This window comes from Hyperoodon ampullatus (assembly GCF_949752795.1).
Source record: "Hyperoodon ampullatus genome assembly, chromosome: 13".
Classification (NCBI taxonomy): Eukaryota; Metazoa; Chordata; class Mammalia; order Artiodactyla; family Ziphiidae; genus Hyperoodon; species Hyperoodon ampullatus.
Genome location: NC_136926.1, coordinates 16,486,495 through 16,514,160, shown reverse-complemented (window position 1 = coordinate 16,514,160; position 27,666 = coordinate 16,486,495). Strand labels below are relative to the sequence as shown.

The following is a 27,666-nucleotide window of genomic DNA, read 5'->3' as shown; positions in this document are numbered from 1 at the left end:
TGCCCTGTATTTCCCACCTCTGTAAAACTGTAACAATCTTAACTGTATTGTTACAAGGTTTAAAATTAGCTAATTCATATAAAGCACTTTCAAGTGTCTGATGATCCACGACTCTTAACTGTTATTACTATTATATGGTCAGATATCTTGCTCCAAAAACAAGAGATTAGCAAAGCCACAGTCACTATGAGCAAGAATAGATGCCAGGAATAAGTGGGGAAGGGTATCTGAGTAGGGGCCAAATTACTAAGTAGTCAGTTCATTAATGGTTTTACATTAAGATGACTTTTACAGGCCTATGCAACCTCCTGAATGTGGGGTTCCAGATACCAAGTACTCTGATGAAAGGATTTCATCCCCATCCCCGGTACAATACAGTATAACAAGTACTATCATATGGATATACACAACGTCCTACAAAAGTTCAGAAGGGGCATAAAATCTGCAATGAGGAAGGGGGTGAAATCAAGAGAGGCTTGTCAGAGGCACTGTTTGAGTAAAAGTGAGATGAAGGAGGTAAGAAAGTTATTTCAAAGAGAGGTAACATGATGTTCAGTGATAGTAGCAAAAAAAAAAAAAACAACCAAAAAGTAGATTCAGGGCTTTAAGTACTAAGAATCTGGAGATGTAGACAGACACTAGATTATAGAGAGCATTGTAAACCATCCTAATAAGGCTGACCTTTATCCTCAGGAAAATAGGGCATATCTGAAGGATTTTAAGCATGAGGAAGATAGTATCAAAATTGAGTGCTTGGTTAAATGACCCATGAGGGCAGGGTTGTGTCTGTCTTGCACAGCACTGTCTCCCAGCCCTGTTTCTTCTGCAGTTTATTCTCATGAATAATATGCAATAAGTAGCTAAAGTTATTCTTTCTCAAAAACCGCTAATAAGAGAAAACGTCAGAAGGTGAGACCTAAAGAAAAGGCAATCTCAGTACCATCTGCTGAATCATCCTTCTCTTGCTTAATGACTCATGATGCTTCCTTTACCATGCAGTATATATTTGTCTTAAATGGGCTAATCTGAACTATATTCCAAAAAAAGTGTATTTTCCTATATAAATTGAAGTGAACAAAAATGGCTATTTCATTCCATGGACCCATATATCTATCTCTGAATCAGTTTCTCTGTATTTTAATTATTGTAACTTTGTAATAGGTTGTTTACTCACTATTCAGAAATATTTTAAAACAGAACAGATATCCACTGATTTAAGATTATCCTGATTACAGAGAGGAGGATACTTGGAGACTTTGGTTCTTCTAGAAGCACCCTGGAGAAGGGCAAGGAAGAAAAACCTAAAAGCATAAATCAAATTCTTGGATTATATACTTAGTCTAAGGATTTATAGTCAATAAAAACAAAGAGTAAAGTTAAACTGAAATCACTGCTCTTTACCTGTTTCTCTCCATATATCAATAAGCACATGGACAGCAAGGAGACAGTAATAGTCTGAAAATTGCAATTCGGTTTTCAAACAGGATTTCCCTATAGGGAAAAAAAAAATCATATCTGTATTTTAAGATTTGTTCAATTATTACTGCCCCAAAGGAGTTTTTTTAAAGCAAGAAAGTGACAGGAGGAAGAAGAGAAAAAGAGGAAAAGAAACTAGTAAGAATGGAGTAAATACCAGAAGAAAAATATAAGCCATGAATCAAAAGAGTCAAAAGAAGGTGAGACCACACTCAGCTGGAGCAGAAGGAAGGGTTCCAGAATAGAGGTGGTATTCCAAATGGTCCCAAAAGGAGAGCAGCAAGATTTGGAAGGAGGTTTTAGGTGAAGAAAAGAACAGAATCCAAGAGCCATGTACAACTAATGTAATATTATGCTCATTACTTCACCTAATTTTTTAGAATACAGTTAGAGAAATACTAATATCATCTAGTCAGATAATTTATATTTTATCACACATATCTAAGCAATCTGAAGATCATCTACTTCTAAACTAAATATTTATCTCACAATTTACAATTCTTTTTGTTCATTTACACAGTCTATATATTTAGAATATTAAGGCCTATAAGCAGAAAATATGACAATTATCATAAACTCTGCCATTCATCTGAGCCCCACTGTGATTAAGAGTTGGCTGGCCAGATCAGGAAGAATATGGATATCTGGGAGCCAATTATAATTTTTAAAACTCCAAGCTTAAGAAAGGCTTTGCATTTTATTACCTGGATAGTGTTCCCACTTGACAAAATATTTTCCTTGCCAAAAGCATTACAACAGCATGCTATGAGAGATAAAAAACTGACTTCTAAATCTTAGCAGATCAAGGAACTACTGCACATTTTGAAAGGCTGCTCACCAAATTCTAGTCCATGCTGGTACCTTAACATCAATTCTCTGACCACACTCAATTTCTGATTTTTATCCATCATGTGGTACAAGCCAAGTAACCTCGTCAGCTGCACCACACACAAATGTTGCTGCAGAGCTCTGATGTCAGCAGGCAGTGCCAGCTTATCCTCTGTTGGTGTTGACAAAGGAACAACTCCAAGTAACTGATTAATAAACTGCAAAGTTGAAAGAAAAAAAAAGAAGTACAGGTCTCAAAACAGAACTAGTCTTTAGTAGGCCACAATTAACAAATACTGAAATGGTCTAGAAAAAGGTATCAAGAAAAAATACAAATTAAAACCCCTTTAGTATACCATTTTCTATCTACCAAAATTGCCAAAACAAAAACACTTCTAACAGCACACAGTGCTGGTAAAACTCCAGTGAAACTGGCACACGCATTCATTGCTGGCCAAAAGTATTATGTTAATACCATGTAGTATATGCACTAAAAGATTAAAAGAACTGTGAAAATGTTTCCTAAATTACAACACATTGACATAATATGTAATGTAGCAATGAAAAAGTTTAATTAGGAAGACTGTAAGAAAGAACAATTACCCCAAAACAAACCTATTATATTGATATACTACAAATAAATTCTTAAAGGAAACATTATACATTGAAAGGAACGGTTGTCCTGCCAATAGCCTTAAATTGTTTTTTTGATTAAAGCTTTAATTTTGAGATAATTATAGATTTGCACGCAATTGTAAGAAATAACACAGACAGATCCTGTGTACCCTTCACCCAGTTTTTCCTAATGGTAACATTTTTTTTTCCTGTGGCCGTACTGCGTGGCATGCGGGATCTTAGTTCCCTGACCAGGTATTGAACCCATGCCCCCTGCAGTGGAAGCGTGAAGCCCTAACCACTGGACTGCCAGGAAATTCCACACCAATGGTAACATCTTGCAATAAAATGTTTTTAATTCTCTAAATTCGGTATAAATTTTTAAAAACACCAGTTCCACAACCAGTACATTTGCAATATTGGCAAAAGTGAGAAGGGACCCCTGCATCACGTACAGGGTGTCTGTTTAAACTTCCCATATGGTCGTATACTATACTCTGCAGCTGTTAGGATGTGAGAGAATGCTTGGGCAGCACGAGTCTGGGGTTCTAAAAGGTGTTTATGGACGGGAAGTGCAGCCAAGGGGTCACAGGCATCACCCTTGTGTCTTCCCTATATTTTGTGATCCAAAACTAATAAACTATTTTTAAAGCAAAAAAAAAAAAACAGCTATTTTCACTCCCTTCCAAGATCCTATTAGGATGACAGTAAAGAACAAAAAAGGAATCAACCCAAAAGGATCAAGAACATGTGAAGAGATGACAGCAAATAATAAACATTAACAAGATTTCAAAAGATAAAAAGCAGAAGGGCAGGTGGTAAGTAATAACCAATGTATAGGGCCAAGAAAGCTGAAATCCAACAGTATGAATGGGGAGACCACCAATAAGCAGCAGCCTCTTCCAGCCACAGAACCTTGGAAGACTCAGAAATTAAGGGCGAGAGGTACGTCTGAAAGCTAAAGTGCTGGTGGGACTGAAACAGAAGAATTTGCTAAATTCTAAGAAATTAGACCCCTCCCCAAGCTCACTGACTGACTTCCTAAACCCGGCAGAAGCCACGGGTTTTCTTTACCCCCGGGAGATACTGAACCAGAGACACTGTAGACTCAAGGGGAGAATGGAACAGATCTATTACCTCATGTTTCAGAATACACTAAGAGGAGTTTTAAACTTTTATGGTTCTGTCAGATTGACTGGGGTGAACTGAACAAAAAAATATTAACTCCAAGAAAGAAAGTTAAGAAAGGTAATCTCCATATACAAAGTGGCTCAGCTGTGAATATTTAGTCATTAAAATATAAATACTGCAGAATTACTAAACTATACTGGGGGAAAAGTAGGTAAGGGGAGAAGTGGGATGTTATGAATGAAGTTATTGCCTTCCACAGTAAGATACCAATAGGTGAAGACTATAACTGTAAAAATAAACAAATAGCTAAATAAGCCTATAATTTAGAAATATGGAGTTAAATAACAGAAGAAGCAGTTAAGGGTTGAAAGTGATTTGCCTGTACAGAGCCAGAATCAGGGCTGGAAAAGGCAAAGAGCTGCAATTGTTTTTCAATATAAGCCTTCTAGCACTATTTGACTTTTTCAATTTTATACATGTAATTTTTGGAAACAAAAATTAAATTAAAATAAAAACCCTACTCAACATGCAGTTTCACATCTGTAATGACTTCAATTTTCTACAATTGTATGAATTTTAATGTTAATTATTATGATCAGGTAATCACATTTGTAACAAAGAAACTGTGGCACTAGTATTCATGTTTTTGATTAAATGCCTATATAATTTCTATTGCCAGCTCTTCCATTCTTGTAAGCCATTTTATATACTAGTTATGTTTATTATTAAGGCCTTCTTTATTGAATGCTAAAGAATCTTCCGAACAGGTTTTGTCATGAAACAATACGTTCATTTGCTATTCTAGTCTGTACAGTTTCACTGCTACACAAAAAGCTTCTTTAAAAACTGGGATTATTTTATTGTTAGCTTAAAACCCCAAGGCAAAGTAAACAAAATATAAAAACGTCTCGATGGGTGAGCTTCTTCAGGATAACTGGACTCAATGGCCCCTTCTTAGGGACCAGTCCCATTTTAGAATGCATCTCCTAATTCATTGGGACAACAGTTCTCAGTCTGAACCTTACTTGGACAGTTTGCAATCCTCTGACAAACATACTGCTGAGTGGCAAGATTTTTAGCTATTGAAGTCATCCTACATTTAAAAAGTTGTGGCAGCAAAATTACCCCTCTCAATTAAAGATTTACACAGGACTACAAAACTCACTGCAACAGCTTTAAATCCTTTGTCTCACTGAACAATGACCACCTCATCACTGCTAGTATTTCACTATTTCTAGAGGGTTCCTCCCAGTAGATTATTAGTATATGGGGTCACAGAGGTGATCTAAGATTTTCAAACATGCCAATAAGTAGAGCTTCTGGTACTAAAATTTATGCTAGCAAACCTATATGAATCTCAGCTAAATGCGATATAAACATTCCTCTAATGCTTTCCCATCATTTGATGCTTTAACTTACAAGACAGTAAGCACTATAAAACATGATCAATCATTCCTTACCTTAGCACTTAGCACATAATATGTGCGACAAACACTTAGTGAATGAATCTCTCCCACGTGGTTCTATTTTCTGCTTAAATCCCTCCAGTAACATGAAACTCACACACTGTGTTTTTTAGAGAATTGTGACTATAAAAAAGATCTTTCTCTCACTGAGCCAAATTCTTAATTCCCTGCAACAACTTCTTGCTGGCCCTGTTCTCTTCCCTCTTCTACAGGAGAGCTTTTCAAATAATGAGAAATAAAGTACTCTGTCATCACCATACCAAACCTCTCTCTTCCACTCAACCATTTCTCTCTCATAGGCTTTCAAGTCTTTCTATAACCCAGAACCCTCTTTTCTGGATATGTTACAATTTATCTAGAAAACTTCTAAAGCTTAGCCTGTGCCCTATAAGCACAGCAACCCAAGAACAACTTTTTCTAAACCAAAGTGAACAGTGGTAGTCATTTCAGAACCCAGTAGAGACCACTGGCTCCTTAACAGTTTGGGAATGCACTGCTCCATCTGCCCTAGATGTGTAACCTCAAGACTGCCAAAGTATCAAGTGCTGGTGAGCTAAGGATATGGTCACGAAACAAATACTCTAGTCATTGCCACTGTGCTCCCACTGAGTTTCACTCATTCCATATGGGGATGATAGAGGCTTTCTGGAAAAACAAGTTGTGGTAGCCCCGTGATAGCAAGACTTCCAACCTTCACTAATTAGAGTTTTTTATGAGTAAAGCTGACCAAAGTCACAGACTCTCTTGATACATATCAGTATTTCTTTACATGATGCTGATATACATATAATTGATTTACATTGATTCTATCACATCAAAAACTCCCAATAAATGACAAATTAACTACAATATGGTACCCAGGCTTAGATCCCAGAAAAGAAAAAGGACATTAATGGAAGAGCTACAGAAATATAAATAAAGTCTAGAGGCCAGTTAACAGTAATGTACCAAAGTTAGTTTCTTAGTTTTGACAAATGTACCACTGTAATTTAAGATGTTAATGTTGGGGAAAGCTGGGCGAAGGGTAGAGTATAACCTTCTTTACTATCTTTACAACTTTCCTGTAAAGTTATTCCAAAATTAAAGGATGTTTTTCTTTAATTTTATTGAAGTATAGTTGAGCTACAATACTGTATTAGTTGCAGGTATACAGAAAAGTGATTTGGCTATGTATTTTTTGCAGATTCTTTTCCATTATAGATTATTACAAGATACTGAATATAGTTCCCTGTGCTATACAGTAAATTCTTTTTATCTATTTTACTATAGTAGTCTGTATCTGTTAATCCCATACTCCTAATTTATCCCTTCCCCCACCTTTCCCACTTGGTAACCATAAGTTTGTTTTCTACATCTGTGAGTCTGTTTCTGTTTTGTAAATAAGTTCATTTGTATTATTTTTTAGATTCCACATATAAGTGATATCATATATTTTTCTTTGTCTGACTTACTTCATTTAGTGTGATAATCTCTAGGTCCAACCATGGTGCTGCAAATGGCAATATTTCATTCTTTTTTATGGCTTAGTAATATTTCACTGTATATATATATATATATATATATATATACAACATCTTCTTTATACACTCATATGTTGATAAACACTTAGGTTGCTTCCATGTCTTCACTATTGTAAACAGTGTTGCTATGAACACTGGGGTGTGTATATCTTTTCAAAATAGAGTTTTCATCTTTTCTGGATATATGCCCAGGAGTTAGATTGCTGGATCATATGGTAGTTCTATTTTCAATTATTTAAGGAACTTCCTACTGTTTTCCATAGTGGCTGTACCAATTTACATTCCTACCAGCAGTGTAGGAGGGTTCCCTTTTCTCCACACCCTCTCCAGCATTTATTATTTGCAGACTTTTTGATGAAGGCCATTCTGACTGGTATGAGGTGATACCTCATTGTAGTTTTGATTTGCATTTCTCTAATAATTAGCGATGTTGTGCATCTTTTCATGTGCCTGCTGGTCATCTGTATGTCTTCTTTGGAGAAATGTCTATTTAGGTCTTCAAGTTTATTTTTTAAAAATCCCTTAGATTTAGAGTCTCAGACTGCTTCAGCAAGAATGAATCATGATTAGACATAATGAGCAATTAACTGCTACAGTTTTGAGCAAATCAGAGACAAGATATTAAAAGGAAAGTCCACCGGACTTCATCAAACTTTAAAACTTTGCTGTGAGAATTCCCTGGTGGTGCAGTGGTTAGGACTCAGTGCTTTCACTGCCGGGGCCTGGGTTAGATCCCTGGATGGGGAACTAAGATCCCGCAAGTTGCATGGCATGGCAAAAAACAAAACAAAACAAAACAAAAAACTTTGCTCTGCAAAGGATCTTGTAAAGAGGATGATAAGACAAGGTACAGACTGGGAGAAAATATTTGAAACCACATATCTGACAAAGGACTTGTATCTAGAATATCTAAAGAACTCTCAAAACTCAACAGTAAAAAAACAAATCAACTAGAAAATGAGCAAAAGACAATAACAGACACTTCACTGAGGAGAAAATACAGATGGCAAGTTAGCACATGAAAAAATATTCAACAGCATTAACCATTAGGGAAATGTACATTAAAACCATAATGAAACATCACTACACACTTACTAGAATGGCTAAAATAAAAAATAGTGACAACACCTAATGTTGATGAGGATGCAGAGAAACCAGATGACTCATACATTGCTAACGGGAATTTAAAAGATATAGCCACTGTGGAAAAGTCTGGCCATTTTCTTTAAAAAACTAAATGTGCAGCTACCATAAGACCCCACAACTGAACTACTGGGCATTTTTCTCAGAGAAATGAAGACTTAGGTTCCCATAAAAAAACCTGCATACAAATGTTCACAGCAGCTGTATTTGTAATAGCCAAAAACTGGACACACCCACATGTTCTTCAACAAGTTAAAGGAATCGTGGTACATCCATACCATGGAATACTATTCAGCAATAAAAAGCAATGGACATGGTACACGTAACAACATGATGAATCTCCAGGGAATTACGCTGAGTAAAGAAAGTCAATCTCAAAAGGTTACAAATAATATGATTCCATTATATAACATTCTTAAAATGACAAAATTATAGAAGCAGATAGTATCAGTAGTTGCTGAGGGAGAGGGATGGGGAAAGGAGGAGATACAGGGAGGTGGCTGTGGGTAAAAAAATGTAGGGAGCACATGGAGGGACCCTGGTGGTGAAACTACTATGCATCTTGTCTAGGTGGTGGTCACATGAATCCATACGCACTATATACAGCACTAAATATACACACACAAACACACCACACATACACACAAATGAATGCATGTAAAATTGATGAAATCTGAATAAGGCCAGTGGATTTTATCAATGTCAGTTTCCTGATTATGACACTATACTATAGTTATGCTAGATCTTACCATTGGGACAAAGTGGGTGAAGGGTATACAGATCTCTCTGTACTATTTCTCTTACAACTGCATGTATATCTACAATTTTCTCAAAAAAAAAATATATATATATACACATACATACATACATACACACACACACAACAGAAGAATCCAATTATCTACCAGGGGTTTATTCTCATTGCGGCTCAACTTTACAAGAAATCATGCCTTTAATCTGATAGCACCTAGACTACTTGGCTTGGTAGAGCAATATCTTGATATCTCATGTTCACCACTTTCACCCATTTTAGAAAGGAAACCCAAACACTTAACCTAGTTGCAATAAATACAGGTACCCAACAGAACTCTGCTTACTTTTGTACACTGTGTAGCAGGCAAGAGGTCAACAAACACCTTGAGGTCTGTGAAACAACAAGGTTTATCCCCAAACTTTTTAAAATACTGGAACATTAATTCTTCTGGATCACCTAAGAGAGAGGGGGGGGAAATATCACTAAATTATTCATGGACTGAAGCAATCTCTAATTTAAGTGAGAAGCCTGACTTGAAAAACATTTATTTCAATTAAATGAAAATTTTGCTTGAATGAGAATGAGGATGACAATGAGGGCCGGAAGATAGCTTGCCAGTTTAAAAATAAATACTAAAAAGGAGTTGAATCTTGCAAACTCAGTTTACCTGTTATTACACTGAGGAAATGTGAAGTTTTTCATTCAATTGAAGTTTAAATAGTTTAAAAGTTTTCATTAAAGTTTAAATAAAGACAAGTTCATATGCAAACATTAAACAAACATGCTTTTCTCCACAGTTCCTGAACTACTTAACAAATATTAAATGTATGTTAACTAAATGAAAGGTAGTGTATGTTAACAGGCACACCAACAGAAGAGAAAATAAATGGGAAGAGCCACGGGCCAATAACTCCAAAGTCACTCACTATGGAAAATTTAAACATGGATATGCAGAAAGCTACCATTTCATTTTATTTTTCCTCAAATTAAAAATAAAAATAATAAAAGTAAAATACTCTCAAATTGGACTAGATTTAGGAAGCAGAGATTTTTAACAAGGTCTCTGTAAGATTTTAGGTCTTGGCTCCTGCTCACACATTTCTGGGAACAGAGATTCCATGGCTTTAATCAGATTCTCACAGGCCTCTGTGATCCAAAAGAGCCTAAGAATCACTCACTGGTCTGGTAAAAAAAAAAAAAGAAAAAAATATTTTGTGTGTGTGGAGACAAATTTGTAAGATTCACCAATTTGTAAGATTCAGGCTGGTGAGAGAGAAGAGAAAGACAAGGGATGAATATAGGAAGTATGAAAGCAGATCCAAACAGTTTTATATCCAGCTTTGGAAAGAAAGCAACTCTTTTTTTGGGGCCACATCAGGCGGCTTGTGGGATCCTAGTTCCCCAACCAAGGATCGAACCCAGGTCCCCTGCAGTGGAAGCATGGTGTCCTAACTACTGGACCATCAGGGAAATCTGAAGAAAGCAGTTCTTTGCAATATACTTTAACAATATTTTGCTGAAGGTCATATAAAACTTTTCATTTGCAATTCTGAAACAAACACCAACTAAAGTGATTGAGGTAGACCCAAAGAAAGAAGTCAACATGAAATTCAAAATTGGTTATAAATAATCTACATAGGGAATGACAAAGAGATAGCCACAGTTAATTTTAGAATGAGCTGCAAAGAACATTAATTACATGATTAAAATGGACAAAGATGTTCTAGGATAGGTTTTAGGTATTGAGAAGTGCTCATCATCTCAGGACAACTGGTCCCTAAAAAACCCTTCTTAATCAGAACTAAATTTCTATAATGATGAGTGGGAAAAAAAGTTTTCTTTGGAGCTTTATCTTAAAAAAATGAAACTAAAAAAATTTTAAAGTTTATTCTCCTAAACTTAAAAAATTTAGGGTATAATTAAAACTAAAGCTAATTCTTAGTATGAGCAAAGAATTACTGATTTTGGGGGGAGTGGTGCTTTTTTCCCCACAAAACTGTGAATTAGTACAATATGACAACATTTACTTCTTATGCAGTACACTCAAAAAGAACCATTTTACAAAAACCTCTAAGGGCTTCATCAAATTTCCTGAAGGCCTCTCTTAATGCTTTACTATCCAAATCATACTTTTCTCCCATCTTGCCATTGTCCTAATAAATTTTCTCAACTGTTAACTGCTCTTTAACTGCTCTAACTCTGCCAGATGTTATTTCGTCAATGGTTTTGTGAGTGCTTAGAGTAGATTTTCAAGAAACCTTTCATTCACTTCTTGAAATCCTGAAACTTTTATAAAACTGGCTATTTACTTTGAAATTGATTTTGACATTATTGCTGGGTCAGCAAAAGAACGCCTGACAAAGACTCTGGTGGAATAGGGAGAGATGCTAAAGTTAAGCCGAGTTGCATGTGTGACTGAGGGCTAATTTTATAAGTGATTCATTCATTAGTTAATATGTTCAGGTTATGAAGACATTTGCTTCTCAAACACAAGTTTATCACTGTAGGCTTCAGAGAATAGATACTGCACTTGGGTACTGAGGGCATCCCTGTATCTTCTCCAGGGTTCCCAAATATCATTACAGCTTCTTACCCAGTTTGTACTCATCATTAAAACCTTGACGTCGTAAACGTCTAATCAGCTCCAGTTTAGCTAGATATGGTCCTCGGAGATGGCGAGAACTTTTAGATTCTTCTGTTATCCGATCTTCTATAAATCTCACAGCCTCTTCTGCAGAATAATGTACTTCTCCTTCTAAAGAGCTAGGTGTAAACACATGAAAAAGGTATTTTGTGCCTCTATTGTCCATCCTAAAACTTAAAGTCAAGCCAAATTGATTTTAAGAAACAAATTAAAAATAACAGAAAGTATTTTGATAATTATAAAACAACACAAATTAGAATAAAAGAGAAATATGAGCATATTCTGACAGTTAACATGGCATATGATTCCTCCCAATTTTGGCATTTGATTATTGCAGAGTGACTAACCACCTCTCTTTCTTAAAAAAAGAATGAAAAATTTTGCATATATAAAATATTACCTAATTAAAAACAAGTAAATTTTATTGCTAGAAAAATGAGGCTGAGAAAAATTAGATGACTTACTTAATATTATAAAGTAAGCCTCAGTTCATAATTGGTATCATAAATCTTATTTTGTTATTCACTTTTTTAAAAGAGCCCATTTATATTTATTGTTGTATTGTCTGTAATAGCCCCCAAAACAGGAAGTAGCAACAAGTATCTATTAACAGCAGACAGATTAAATGAATTTGGTACATTTCTAAAATGGAGTTCTCTTAAGTCATTAAAAAGAATTAATCAGATCTGTATGCACCATATATGGAAAGATGCCCAAGATACACTTTAGGGGGTGAAATACAAAGTTGTAAACCATTACATCTAACATAATTGCATTCTTATGTTAAATAAGAATAATTATATTAGTATATGCATAATATAAATAAATTTGGAAGAAAAGACACCAAACTGTCTTCTCCAAATAAATCTGGAAGACACCAAACTGTTATGAAGAGTTATTTCTGTGTCAATTACATCTCAATAAAACTGGAAAAAGAAAAAAATCATCCTGGGATGATAGGAAAACTAGGAACTAACACTTTCTACACCACACATTTCTGTACTAATTTAAGATTTTTACAATGAACACGTATTTATTTTAAAATTTAAAAATGGAAAAAATGGGGCTCCCCTGGTGGCACAGTGGTTGAGAGTCCGCCTGCTGAGGCAGGGGACACGGGTTCATGCCCCGGTCCGGGAAGATCCCACATGCCGCGGAGCGGCTAGGCCCGTGAGCCATGGCCGCTGAGCCTGCGCGTCCGGAGTCTGTGCTCCGCAACGGGAGAAGCCACAACAGTGAGAGGCCCACGTACCGCAAAAAACAAAACAAAACAAAACAAAACAAAAAAAATGGAAAAAATGTCTTGCTTTGAAAGGGATACATTATTGAGACAGAAAAAGAGAATTCAATTAGAATTACAATGAAATCATTTTGCTACACCATACTAAAAAGTGTTGTAATTCAGGAAAGAAGACAACTTACTGTTCACCTTCAGCAGGAGGAGTCCAGGCTTCTTCAATCAGTCGAAAGACAGAATCGAAATAAGTCAGATAGAACTGCCAGTCATCTGAGCTAAAATCAGATTGAATGGTGCACACAGGATTAAACCCAAGTTGTGACAAATCTGCCTGAGGAACCATGTTATTCAACTTATTTTCTAAGTTATATTTTAGTCTTTACTAGGAGAAGCCCAACCTTCCCTCTGGGTTTCTTCTACAGCCCTAAAAGGGCAACAACTCCAGAGGCATTTTCAAAGTCAAACACTTTCAAGAAACTACTCTTTCCTTCAATAAAATGACCAGGTCTAAAAAAATAATATTCTCAGGACTTCCCTGGTGGCCCAGTGGATGAGACTCCGCACTCCCAATGCAGGGGGCTCGGTTCAATCCCTAGTCGGGAAACTAGATCCTGCATGCATGCCACAACTAAGAAGTCTGCCTGCCGCAACAAAGATCCCGCGAGCCGCAAATAAGACCCGGCGCAGCCAAAATAAATTAAAAAAAAATTTTAAAAAGCTCATGCAGTCCTTAATAAAAAACTAATATTCTTAACAGAAAACTACCCACATTAGTGCTTTCTAGGGGGGCTAAGGGAAGGCTCTCTCTTTTAGACCAATATTGAGTTTGACAAATTAATGACTTTTCAGCATTCATTCTGAATACTTAGCACTCTGGTGGCATAAGTTCCATTACGCCTCTTTATTGAAAGATGAAGGCTTGGGCTTCCCTGGTGGCGCAGTGGTTGAGAGTCCGCCTGCCGATGCAGGGGACACGGGTTCGCGCCTCGGTCCGGGAAGATCCCACATGCCGCGGAGCGGCTAGGCCCATGAGCCATGGCCGCTGAGCCTGCACGTCCGGAGCCTGTGCTCCGCAATGGGAGAAGCCACAACAGTGAGAGGCCCGCGTACCGCAAAAAAAAAAAAAAAAAAAAAAAAAGATGAAGGCTCATTAAAAACTTTAAAAATATATCCAGAACACACAACTAAAAGATTTCACTTTATGCCCAGAAATCTCAAAAGATACAGACCAAAAAAATCAATGGTGAGACCTGAAAGCCCCACTCCAGTCTCATAGTCCAAAAAGAAGCATCTACTTACTTTTTCAGTAAGAGGCGCCGAGAAAGGGCATTGCACTCTGGCCACCTGCTCAGCTTCTTGTACATAGCCATGCATTTATTTTCCCGACTCTGAATCTCACTTGTTAACTTCTCTACAATTAAAAGTTATAAAAGTTGGTAAGCTGGTTTCATTTCTGCTCAGAAACCAGAACAAAATCCATATACAAGAAGGAAACTGTCACATTTTCTAATTCACTCTCTTAGAAAATGGGACCACTATTAGATACAAACTACTATCTCACTAAAGATTACATTCCTGAAAGGAAAAATCGTATATTTCTGATACTAAACTTTTTAATCCTTTTTTTCTGTAAAATACAAGGATCCAGAATGTCTTGAGTTGAGGATCTAGTATGTGGGATACACATAAAATCCCAACAGCATCTAAGGACTGGTATATTTAGACCTGATATATTTAGACCATAAACAGACCATCCATATATTTCCAAAACATTGAATAAGCTTGGACTGGAATGAGATGAGAAAGGGGAGATGTTATGAGGAAGATAAAAAAAGAACAGAGATGAATCAAACTCTTCCAACAGCTGGGAACAAAAAAACTAGGACTATATTTCTGACCAAATTAGATATGCCCTGTCCTTTTAGAATGGTTTAGCAGATTAAGGATGCCAACAATTACATTATGAATTTTCTATAGAGAATCTAAATTGTAACTATGCATACAACTACAACCTAACTGAATAAAAACAGAAAGTTGACTTGTACCCACCTGCAAGGAGGCTGACGTTAGAGAGTAACATTAAAAATAAAAATAAAAACAAAAACAAAACTCTTCCTACATTTTATATAATTAAAGTAGTTAACTCAGTTACTATTACAGTTTTGTGATAGCACAAAGTCTAGTAAAGGATATACATACTTGTAAAAAGCAAAGTCTTTATAATGGCTGGACCTAATGAGAGTTCTGAGGCTACTCATCTACAGTTAGTTACTCCCAATAACCATAAAGGCACAATTAAAAAACCAGGGTTGTCAAAACGATAACTGCATTCCCACGAATTTCTCCTAAGGAAATCAAAGATGTGTAAATATTTAGGAACCAAAATCTCATAAGTGTCCAAAAATAAGGGAATAGTTAACGTTATCTATGAAGTTCATACAAATCAGTTTTCCAACAAAGGAGGAAGTATTTTCACAACAATGGAAAAGAGCTAACTTCTTTAACATGTAAAGTACTCTTGCAAATCAATAAGCAGATTAACCAAATTTTTAGAAATAGGGAAAGGATACGAAAAAGCAGCTCAGAGAAAAAGAAAATATTAATGGCTTTTAAGCAAATGAAGAAATAATTACCCTCCCTCATAACTAAATAAAAACTGTAAGGAATGTTTTACCTATCTCATTGAAAAACATAAAAGGTTTGATATGGGACTTCCCTGGTGGGCCAGTGGCTGACTCCACGCTCTCAATGCAAGGGGCCTGGGTTTGATCCCTGGTCATGAAACTAGATCCCATGTGACGCAACTAAGAGTTCACATGCCACAACTAAAGATCCCACATGCGGCAAGGAAGATCCAGCATATGGCAACGAAGATACGGCCCAGCCAAATAAATAAATATTTTTTTAGAAGTTTGATCTAACATTTTGAGAATATAGGTGGGTAAATATGCAAAGAAACAGGCCCTCTTACAATCTAATAGCAAATACAGCTGGTGGAAATGCACACTGTACCCTCTTAGAGGGCAATTTGGTTTATAGCAAAGATGTTCCTTGCAAATAGCCTAAATACCCTTCAAGGATGAGCTATGTAGTAAACTGTCTACATGTATACTATGGAACACTGGGCAGCCATTAAAGAGAGTGAGGTAGTGAGGTATATCTCTAAGACACACTGTTTAGGTAAAAAAACAATGGGTCTAAGAGTATGCAGAGAAAAGGTCACAAACTCAAATGCCTTCATAGGACAGACAGAATAAACATTTAAAAATTTTAAAGAAAAAAATATTTAATAAGAACATTGTGCAGAGTAAGATTACTCTTAGAGTCAAGGTACAGTATGTTCTCAATTGTGGTTTAAAAAAGTGGGGAGCCCCTTTCTGCCTCCGCTGCCACCATGGCGCCTGGGAGAAAGTTTGTGGCGAAGGGGGGCAAAAAAAAGAAGCAGGTCCTGAAGTTTACTCTTGACGGTACCCATCCTGTAGAAGATAGAATCATGGATGCGGCCAATTTTGAGCAGTTTCTTCAGGAGAGAATCAAAGTGAATGGAAAAGCTGGGAATCTTGGTGGAGGTGTTGTAACAAACAAAAGAAGCAAAAGCAAGATTACTGTAACTTCTGAGGTGGCTTTTTCCAAAAGGTATTTGAAATATCTCACCAAAAAATATGTGAAGAATAACCTATGTGATTGGTTACACGTAGTTGCTAACAGCAAAGAAAGTTACAAACTGCATTACTTTCAGACTACTCAAGGTGCAGAAGAAGGGCTTCCCTGGTGGCGCAGTGGTTAAGAATCTGCCTGCCAACGCAGGGGACACGGGTTTGAGCCCTGGTCCGGGAAGATCCCACACGCTGCGGAGCAACTAAGCCCATGCGCCACAACTACTGAGCCTGCACTCTAGAGCCCTCGAGCAACAACTACTGAAGCCCACGTGCCACAACTACTGAAGCCTGAACGCCTAGAGTCCATGCTCCACAACAAAAGAAGCCACTGCAATGAGAAGCCCACACACTGCAACGAAGAGTAGCCCCCAATCTCTGCAACTAGAGAAAGCCCGCGTGCAGCAATGAGGACCCAAAGCAGCCGAAAATAAATAAATAAATAAATTTATTTTTTTAAAAAAAAAAGATGAGGAAGAGGAGGAAGATGAGGATTAAAACTCAATTATCTGGGGACCTCCCTGGCGGTCCAGTAGTTAAGACTTCACCTTCCAATGCAGGGGGTGCAGGTTTGATCCCAGGTCAGGGAACTAAGATCCCACATGCCTCATGGCCAAAAAACCAAAACATAAAGCAGAAGCAGTGTTGTAACAAATTCAATAAAGACTTTAAAAAAAATGGTCCACATAAAAAAAAAAAAAAAAAACCCAAAATAAAACAAAACAAAACTCAATTATCTGGAATATTTTGTATGAGTTCTTGAATAAAACTTAGGACCCCAAAAACAAAAAAAAGGGAAGGGGGAGGGGAAAGATACTACTTTAGAAGGATACACAGAACAGGTAACTGGAGAAGGATGTAGAGGGCAGAGGGTTGGAGATCTGGGGTAAAATCATACTCCCTGAATTTTCTGAATCCATGAATTATTTTCATTCATTCATTCATTCATTCATTCAGCTATGCCAGGTCTTAGATGCGGCACATGGGATCTTCGTTGCCGTGTGTGGGATCTTCCTTGTAGCATGCGGGATCTTTAGCTGCGGCATGCGGGATATTAACTGTGGCATGCAGGATCTAGTTCTCTGACCGGGGATCGAACCCAGGCCCCCTGCATCGTAAACACGAAGTCTTAACCACTGGACCACTAGGGAAGTCCCCATGAATTATTTTCAACTAAAAATTATTTTTAAAAAATAAATACAGAAAAACCTGAAAGAATCTAAAATGATCGCAAGTGATTTTTTAAAGTCTTTATATCTTTGTTTCTGTATGTAGAAGAAATTTTCCACAATAAAATTTGTCATGTTTAAATAGGAAAACAAAACAAAAAAATCTTTAAGAAAACTCTAAAAATTACCTCCTAATTTTCCTCTGATGACATCCAAGGCTTCCTGGTACTTTCCCAAACGTTCTAGGATCATATAATAAAGTTCAACCTTACAAAAAAAACAAACAAGAAGTGAAACCATTGAAACTTTTCAATAATAAAAAGACAAGCCATTTGTGTGTTTTTAAAAAGCTATCTAACAGAAAAGAACACTGATCTTCTAATAAGATGAAATTAACAGTGAGAGAATCAGACCATAGTATCTCTCCTATCTATATCTCGGCAGAGAGTACGTTCTGGAAACATGCTAGAAACAGTTCCTCACTCACTATACCTAGGCTGGGGAGTTCCAAAGCTTCACATTTACACAAAAGGCAAGAGTGAGGACCCAGTTCTCTAAATGGAATAAAGCAACAGTTCATAATATTGTAATAACATCAAAAACATGCAAATACAGGGACTTCCCTGGTGGCACAGTGGTTGAGAGTCCGCCTGCCGATGCAGGGGACGCGGGTTCGTGCCCCGGTCCAGGAAGATCCCACATGCCGCGGAGCGGCTGGGCCTGTGAGCTATGGCCGCTGAGCCTGCGCGTCCGGAGCCTGTGCTCCGCAACGGGAGAGGCCACAACAGTGAGAGGCTCGCATACTGCAAAAAAAAAACATGCAAATACAAAGTGGGGCTTAAATTACTCACTTCAGCCTCTGCTTCTATCTTGTCCTCTTTTACCATTTTTTCTACCATTCTCTCAGCAAGGGGCAGAAACATCGTTTTTGAGAGGTTTTCATCCTGCGCTGATATAGACTAAAGGAGAAAAGATAAATGTTTGCACTATTTATATTATTACCATGCAGACCATTATTGTGACTCTGGCACATAATTATCAACCCACTATGTCAAATATCAGACCTAATTTGAACTTGAGAGTGGTTTGCTTTATAGGAGATTTCTTTACTAAAGATTCTTATCTTATGCATTCTTGAAATACATAGTTTCCACAATATGACCTAACTTTTAAATATTAGGCCATTCATACATTTTTTTCTAGAAATATGTTAAGAGGGGATATGTTTATACTATTTAGTATATATAAAGCGTACCAGGTATTTGAAAAGTCAAAAACCTTTGAGATGTCTTCTTGAGACCTTCACATATTAGAAGGAAAATGCCAATTCCTTCTATTTATAGTATGGCTTACTATTAGCTACAGTTACCTTAGCATGATATTAATCATTTTAACATTGCCAAAGATTCTGCTCAGAGCTCATTTACCCCCTGAAAACAACCTTTCAGGGTAGCTATTATGCTTATTTTATAGCTAAACTAAGGTTAAAAGATTCCCCAACAGCTCAAGAGACACGGTGAAGCCAATGTTTGAAAGCAGACCTGTCTGAACCCAGAGACTCTCTGTTCTTAACTGCTACATTTTAACTCCAGAGCCTCTCTATTCTTAACTGCTACATTTTAACTCCTTCCTCCCCATCCTCTCATACACAGTATCTTATTTTTACTTATAGCTGCTCTGGGAGATGAGCATCTCCATTCTGCAAAAGAGCAGACTGAGGCTCAGAAAGCAGAAGTGATGAAACAAGGTCACCCAGTTCAACGATCTGTTCAACAACCAACCATAGTGCCTTAAAGACAAACCTCAAGTTAAAATATCAAACATTTCGAGGCTCATACTTGATCAAGTAACCCAGTAATGGATCTAAGATTCAGGGGAAATACACTCTGTGCTACACACAAATAAACCAATATATCAACTCAAAAAGAATACTAAAACTCCTCAACTCAAAAAAATCAACTGACAATATGTCACATCCCTATTTGACACATGCTGCAACACATTACCCAAGATGTTCAGAGGACACATTAAGGACAATTACTATATACAAAAATAAAAACAAATCTCGGGCTTCCCTGGTGGCACAGTGGTTGAGAGTCCGCCTGCCGATGCAGGGGACACGGGTTCGTGCCCCGGTCCAGGAAGATCCCACATGCTGTGGAGCAGCTGGGCCCATGAGCCATGGCCGTTGAGCCTGGGCGTCCGGAGCCTGTGCTCCGCAACGGGAGAGGCCACAACAGTGAGAGGCCCGCGTACCGCAAAAAAAACAAAAAAAACACAAATCTCAATCCCATTCTGAATGCCATACTCACTTGCATTATTAAGCTCATCACAGACCAAAAGTAGTAAGGGTTTTTGGGGACAATCTTATATAGAGCCATGCCAGCCTGAAAGACAGAGAGCCATAAATACTTAATTTAGAAAACATCATACAGAGGGTAATTAATGACCTAGACATGTGGCAAGAAGTTTCCTAGGAAAATAGCAATTTACATATGCTGGTTACTGTAAGTGCCTAGTAACTTGATGGATGTTCTCTATAGGATAACAATAGAGGTGAATTTTTACAACATCAAGAATGCTATTTCACCTTTTGAATCAGATTTTCTCAAACTGAAGCCCAGTGTTCCTAGAGAATACTGCAATCCAATATAGTTCTGGTAGACTACCAAGCAAAAACAAAAGTTAGGTTATGAATGTATATCAATAAACTTTACTGAAGCCATTGCACTAATCAGTTATAGTAAAACAAAGAAATCCAGACAGTATACTTAAACTTCAAAATCAGACAAAATTACTCTAACATAATTCAAAAAATAATTCTTAGGTTACGAAAATATTCAGGTTCTTTCAATACACCATTAATTAGAACTGAACCCTCTCATTGTGAAATGTATAATATGCAAATACTTAGAAGTAGGAACATGGCACAAAGGAGCAAAGTAGATCTATTCATGTAAAACTGAGAATTTGTCCATAATTGCCAACTAGTAATCAATGCTAAGAACTCTGTCAGCTAATTATCACAGTTACTATTTTATTTTTTAATCTTTTGCCTATCTTCAATCCACCTGAAAAAAATACATGGAGCCCCTATTAAGTGGAAGGAAATGTCTATTCCTGCCAAGGATACAAAAATTGAGTCCCGATCCCCAAGGCACTTAAAAGTGAGGGAAAGAGATAAGACAAATATTCAAACGACTAAAATATTCTTGGCAATAAAAATAAACATCCTATACAGGGAATTCCCTGGTGGTCCAGTGGTTAGGACTCAGCACTTCCACCACCGGGGCCGGGTTCGATCCCTGGTCAGGGAACTAATAATATCCCACAAGCACAGCGGCACGGCCAAAGAAAAAAAAACAAAAACAAAAACAAAAACACCCTATACAAAAACACCACACTAGGGTGTTTCCAAGGAAGGCAAGGTTAGTAAGTTTGTTTATTCCTTTCTTTTTCTGTTTTTAAGGAAAAGTAGGGAAGAGAATTCTCCAAAGTAGCAGTCTTTCAGATGGACCTTGAAGGTCAAACAGAATGTCTATAGGCAAAGATGGGGGGTAAGAATACATATACAAGGGCTTCCCTGGTGGCGCAGTAGTTGAGAGTCCGCCTGCCGATGCAGGGGAAACGGGTTCGTGCCCCGGTCTGGGAAGATCCCACATGCCGTGGAGCGGCTAGGCCCGTGAGCCATGGCCGCTGGGCCTGTGTGTCCGGAGCCTGTGCTCCGCAACGGGAGAGGCCACAACAGTGAGAGGCCCACATACCGCAAAAAAAAAAAAAAAAAAAAGAATACATATACAAATAATACAATTATTTGGGGTGAATGGATAAGTGAGTGAATCAATTCGAAGTAGGAGCAAAATGAGTAATTAAACAAAAACATTAAAGAAAGAAAAGATATATGTTGACAAGAACAAGTAGGACATCTAGCTGAAACAAAAAATTAAGAGCAGGAGAAGGGAAAAGGGCTAAAACGTAGACAGAGGTACCTTTGTTATAAGGCATTCCAAAAGGAGTCTATACAGAGTAAGCGAGTGATATGTATAAATCTATACTCTTCTAGGAAGAGTATTTTAGCACTACTGTGAAGAAAGAAAATAGGGAGAAATAAGAGGTGAGGCAATGAAGAACTAAACCAGGATGAGGTAGATCAAATAGAAAAAGAAACCTCAGGGAATTCCCTGGCAGTCCAGTGATTAGGATTCTGAGCTCCCACTGCTGAGGGCATGGGTTTGATCCCTGATCCAGGAACTAAGATCCAGAAAGCCCCGTGGCCACAAAAAAAAAAAAAAAAAGAGAGAGAGAGAGAGAGAGACCTCAAAGACACTGTGGAGGTAAAATCAAGATGATCTGGAGACAAAATGGACACATAGAGGATGAGAAGGAGAGTCTAGAATGGCTTGAGGTCCCTGCTCTTAACACCAAACTGGAGAAATGAAATGGAAAGTGTTAGAAAACCAATTTTATTTGATAACTTGGGGAAAGAAAACATTTTTATAATGACACACAGAAATAAAAAGGAATAGAATATTAAATTAACATGAACTTTTAACATAAAAGAGAAATTTCATGCTCACACCCTACTATCTTATAGGTGATAGCATTCTGCTGCTACAGAAAACTTTTGACCAGAGAGAAATCTGAAAAACATGGCTGCAAACTGGTGACTCAGAGAATAGGAATGTCACTTACAGAAAAAGGAAAGTCTAGTTACCACATGAATGACTAGCAACTCTTTATTCAAGGTGGTTTTAAATTTACCTGCCAGACATGATCTGTGGGGCAGAAGTCCTTAAATCTTCTGATTCCCTGGCTTCCCTCCCTCCTACCTCCACCAGTTTATGCAAATCACTCATTTATTTAACAAACGTTTATCATGCAGATGCTATTATAAGTGATAAGTGAGGATTCATCAGTGAACAAAACAAAAGCCCTTATGAAACATAACATGTAATTTATAAAATACCTATTACCCCAGACTGACATTCCCCTTTCAAAATAAGCATACATATAAGCTAAGAACTGTAACTACCTTAAGCAGCAACAAAGGCAGAATAAAAATCAGACGTTCCATTCTAAGACATTTAACACTAGAGGACTCCATTCTTCCAACATATTAGACTAAAATAATGCAAAAGCAAGCTATGGTTAAAACATATTAAGAAACCATAACTACTAAGCCACATCAAAGCAATGTCTCCAAAAAGCAAGATGCAAAATTGTATATACCTCTGGCAACATGTAAAGTTAAACCATACAAAAATATAATCTGTTCAAGTGGCAGATTATTTTTCTCCCTTTTTCAAAATTTACCTTAATATTGCTATTGCATGAACTTGTACTTTTTGTTATTTTATAAGTGTGTGTATAATATATATTTCAAAAATATATTTCGTGGGATCATAAAATGAACACATGCTTAAAAAAAAAAAAAGAAAGAACAGAAATTAAGATGGAAAGCATCCACAGCCCTATATCCTGGCAACATTTCGATACATACACTTAATAAGGAAGGGTGGATGGGAGGGGAGTGAGAGAAGGCCATTTTAAAACCTGCTCTTCTCACTTAACATATATTGGGAATATCTTTCTATGTCAACAAATAAAGACACACAGTACCATTTGGGGGGGGCAGGGTGTTGTATTTTTTTCTACCATATAGGTGAACTATAATTTCTTTCACTATGTCTGTATTAATGTACATTTAATATACTTTACTTAAAACATATTCCTGGGGGCTTCCCTGGTGGCTCAGTGGTTAAGAATCCGCCTGCCAATACAGGGGACATGGGTTCGAGCCCTGGTCCGGGAAGATCCCACATGCCACGGAGCTACTAAGCCTGTGCACCACAACTACTGAAGCCTGCGTGCCTAGAGACCATGCTCCACAACAAGAGAAGGCACCTCAGTGAGAAGCCTGTGCACAGCAACGGAGACCCAACGCAGCTAAAAATAAATACATAAAATAAATTTTTTAAAAAAAACATATTCCTAGAAGTAAAAATGATACTAAGTATTTATATGTATGTATGTTAGTGTTGCCAATTTAAAAAATATATACCCATTTACAATAAAAGAAAAATTATAATCTGTGAATATTTTTCCTGAGAACATATCAATACTCCAACAATAAATAAAATAATGATAAAATTTCTTCAAAGAATTATATTTGGGCCAAAAAAACTCTTCCAATTTAAAAACTTACATAAGCAAATACAAACATTCATTTGAAAGAGAAAGGGTATATCTTAATATAGTATCTTCCACCCTCCCTGGTCTACCTATCTATTGTTATAGTTTGATATTTCAAGTAAACAAGACAAAATAAAAATTCAAGTAGGAAAGCTCTGCCTTCCGAACACATTATACCCACAAACAAAGCATTTCTTTAAAAATTCTAGCTTGACCTCATAACCCTTTATGAGCTTAAGAGTGCAAATTTCATTTCTCTGGGATGCCAGCTTTATGCACCTATTAGTCCAAATGTATCCAAATGAGGCTCCTTCACATGTGTACAAGGAACACCTAAAATGTGCTAACTGGCAGATAAGCTGCATCCAGGAAAAAAAAAAAAAAAAACCAAGCATCCCAAGCAATAGGGATTTTCCCCCCATGGATTTAAAAATCTTAGCAGGCTATATAAACAGTTAAATTTACAAAATAGATGTAAACTTTTACAGTTAATCTTTCTATAGTCTGTTCATTTGTTCTAGGATTTCTGCCCATTTTCTGAAAATATAACAGCAATACGATGCAGTGAGACAATCTGAAGCCAACTTACCAGAACCAAACAAAACATACCATCAGGCCACAAAGGAACAATCACATTTCCCAAAGAAAACATTTAAAGAACTTGAATAATTGTTCATCTTTAAAACACACACAAAAAATAACTGGCTGATCTCCACACACAAATACATAGATTCACTTCTACACATATATGCAAACACACACATGTAGACACACATACCACTGCGGTTAAACCACGTTAACAGAAAATCCTGCAGCCCAGGAGGTTTGGGCATCAAGTTACCTGTTGCATTTTCTTGTATTCGCCCACTCTGGCATAGGCCATGAAGAGGTGAGAGTGATATTCCTCACTATTGGGAACTTTCTTCACAGCTGCCTCATAAAGTTTTGTGACTAACTCCGCTAAAACAAAGAGAAATAGAATTTTCTTTAATTACTGAAGTATAACAAATCTTAACAGCATTTAATTTTTTTCCTATTTGGAGAAAATAGATGTCTCCTATCATTAAGGAAGAAGAAAGAGGGCCTCCCTGGTGGCGCAGTGGTTGAGAGTCCGCCTGCCGATGCAGGGGATACGGGTTCGTGCCCCGGTCCGGGAGGATCCCATATGCCGCGGAGCGGCTGGGCCCGTGAGCCATGGCCGCTGAGCCTGCGCATCCGGAGCCTGTGCTCCGCAACGGGAGAGGCCACAACAGTGAGAGGCCTGCATACCGCGAAAAAAAAGAAAAAAAAAAAAAAAAAAAAGGACGAAGAAAGTATTTGCTTTGCCTCACCTGCTCATTACTCTTACCTTGCTTAGGTGTTTTCCGATGAAGCATGGAATAGGTCAGGCCTCCCCATGACGTTTACAATGTATAAGACCCTCCAGGATCTATCTAGCCTTTCTGTCTTCTTCCAAACTCTTCCCTCCTGCCCTTTTTGCTCTAGCTACATCAAACTACTTGTAGTTCCACTAGATTCCCTGTGCTGTATCAGACCTGCATGACTTTAACACTGTTCCCTCTGCCTGGATTCCCCTTTCCTCTCTTTTCTACTGAGTGAACATCATCCAAGACCCAGTTCAAATGTAATCGTTCCCTAAACACGATCTCTGCTCCTCCATCCCAGTTTGATCACTGCTTCCTTCTGCCATCTTTAAATCCTTTAAATACCACTCTTATACAATTTATTAATATATAATGCAACATACTGTATTGATCTATGTTTCCTCATAGACTATGAGTAACATGAAAGCAAAGAACACCTTTCATCTTTGACTCTGATACAATATTTGTCATAGAAAAACATTCAACCAATACTTATAGGATAGATAATTTTTTTTTGAAATACTGGGAGAGAATCCATATCCCTAAATCAACATAATCCTTAAATAATCAGATATAATACCTCAACTCTTAAGTTTTATCTTTTATAAGAATGAAACACAAAATTCAACTATAAAATAACATTTTCTGCCTGCTAGGTTGGCAAAAATTTTATTTTATTTTTTCCAGTTTTACTGAGAAACAATTGACAAAAGCTGTATATTTTCAGGGGTACAACATGATGGCTTGATGGCAAAATTTTTTAAGACTAAGAATACCAATGACGGGACTTCCCTGGTGGCGCAGTTGTTAAGACTCCGAGCTCCTGGGCTTCCCTGGTGGCGCAGTGGTTGAGAGTCCGCCTGCTGATGCAGGGGACACAGGTTGATGCCCCGGTCCAGGAAGATCCCACATGCCGCGGAGCGGCTAGGCCCATGAGCCATGGCCACTGAGCCTGCAAGTCCGGAGCCTGTGCTCCGCAACGGGAGAGGCCACACCAGTGAGAGGCCCGCGTACCGAAAAAAAAAAAAACGTCTCCGAGCTCCCAATGCAGGGGGCCTGGGTTCGATCCCTGGTCAGGGAACTAGATCGCACATGCATGCTGCAACTAAGAGTTCACATGCCACAACTAAGGATCCCACGTGCCGCAACTAAGGAGCCAGTGAGCTGCAACTATGGAGCCCATCTGCTGCAACTAAGACCCAGAGCAAATAAATAAATAAATAAATAAATATCACATTAATTTTTTAAAAAAAGAATACCAATGACAAGGATGTGGAACTCTGGAACTCTGATACACTGCTAGTGGGAAGGTAAATTTAGAAGACAAGTTGACACCACGTTTATCTTTAAGCTGAACCTACCCTATGACCTAGCACCTCCACTCTAGATTCTAGCGTAGTCAACCAGTGAAGTATTCTGTGGCAGTAAACATGAATTAACTACAACCACTTGGATATTAGATGAAAAGTGCAAGTCACAGAAAACGTACAGCATGAATCCATTTATATTAAGTCCAAAATAAGTGAAACTAATAATGTATTACTTAGAAAAACAAATGTGATAAAGATTTAAAGACAAGCAAGAGAATAAAAATTATTCAAGATAGCAAATCCCTCTTAGGAAGTTAAAGGGGAAATGAGATTGATGAAGGACACACAGGAAGTCTTCTTAGCACAGACATACCTCATGTTATTGCACTTCCCTTTACTGTGCTTTGCAGATACTGTGTGTTTTACAGATTGAAGGTTTGTGGCTACCCTGCATCTAAGCAAGTCACTGGCACCATTTTTCCAACAGCATTTGCTCACTTTGTGTCTCTGTGTTACATTTTGGTAATTCTCATGATATTTCAAACTTTTTCATTATTACTGTATTTGTTATGGTGATCTATGACCAGTGATCTTTGAAGTTACTACTGTAATTGTTTGGGGGCACCACAAATCACAACCATATAAGACCTTGAACTTAATCAACAAATATGTGTGTGTTCTGACTGCTGCACTATCTGGCCGTTCCCATCTATCTCCCTCTCCTCAGGCCTCCCTATTTTTTGAGACACAACACTGAAATTAGGCCAATTAATAACCCTACAATGGCCTCGAGTGAAAGGAAGAGTGCCACATGTCTGGCACTTTAAATCAAAAGCTAGAAATGATTAAGCATAGTGAGGAAGGCATGTCGAAAGCCAAGACAGGCTGAAAGCTAGGCCTCTTGTGCCAGTTAGCCAAGTTGTAAATTCAAAGGAAAAGTTCTTTTTTTTTTTTTTAAAGCTGTGAATATTTTTTTAAATTTTTATTTATTTATTTATGGCTGTGTTGGGTCTCCGTTCCTGTGCGAGGGCTTTCTCTAGTTGCGGCAAGCGGGGTCCACTCCTCGTCGCGGTGCGTGGGCCTCTCACTATCGCGGCCTCTCCTGTTGCGGAGCACAGGCTCCAGACGCGCAGGCTCAGTAATTGTGACTCACGGGGCCAG

General features: G+C 37.6%; 2 protein-coding genes across 2 annotated transcripts in view; one reads left to right on the top strand and one right to left on the bottom strand.

The window, feature by feature from the left end:
* NAA25 (N-alpha-acetyltransferase 25, NatB auxiliary subunit) overlaps positions 1–27,666 on the bottom strand; it is a 74,829-nt gene that overhangs the window by 32,548 nt on the left and 14,615 nt on the right. Inside the window, exons 4-13 of the mRNA XM_079717343.1 lie at positions 24,673–24,791; positions 19,952–20,026; positions 18,491–18,598; positions 17,828–17,906; positions 14,114–14,225; positions 13,000–13,089; positions 11,527–11,696; positions 9,277–9,389; positions 2,315–2,522; positions 1,402–1,491 (exon numbers count right to left, since the gene is read on the bottom strand). Of these exons, the coding sequence (XP_079573469.1) occupies positions 1,402–1,491; positions 2,315–2,522; positions 9,277–9,389; positions 11,527–11,696; positions 13,000–13,089; positions 14,114–14,225; positions 17,828–17,906; positions 18,491–18,598; positions 19,952–20,026; positions 24,673–24,791 (1,164 nt within the window). The remainder of the gene's footprint in view (positions 1–1,401; positions 1,492–2,314; positions 2,523–9,276; positions 9,390–11,526; positions 11,697–12,999; positions 13,090–14,113; positions 14,226–17,827; positions 17,907–18,490; positions 18,599–19,951; positions 20,027–24,672; positions 24,792–27,666) is intronic.
* Positions 16,209–16,968, top strand: LOC307062143 (large ribosomal subunit protein eL22-like; the record flags this gene model as incomplete). Its single annotated transcript, XM_079717671.1, has 2 exons — positions 16,209–16,563; positions 16,940–16,968. The coding sequence occupies 2 exons, from the start codon at positions 16,209–16,211 to the stop codon at positions 16,966–16,968; spliced, it is 384 nt and encodes a 127-aa protein (XP_079573797.1).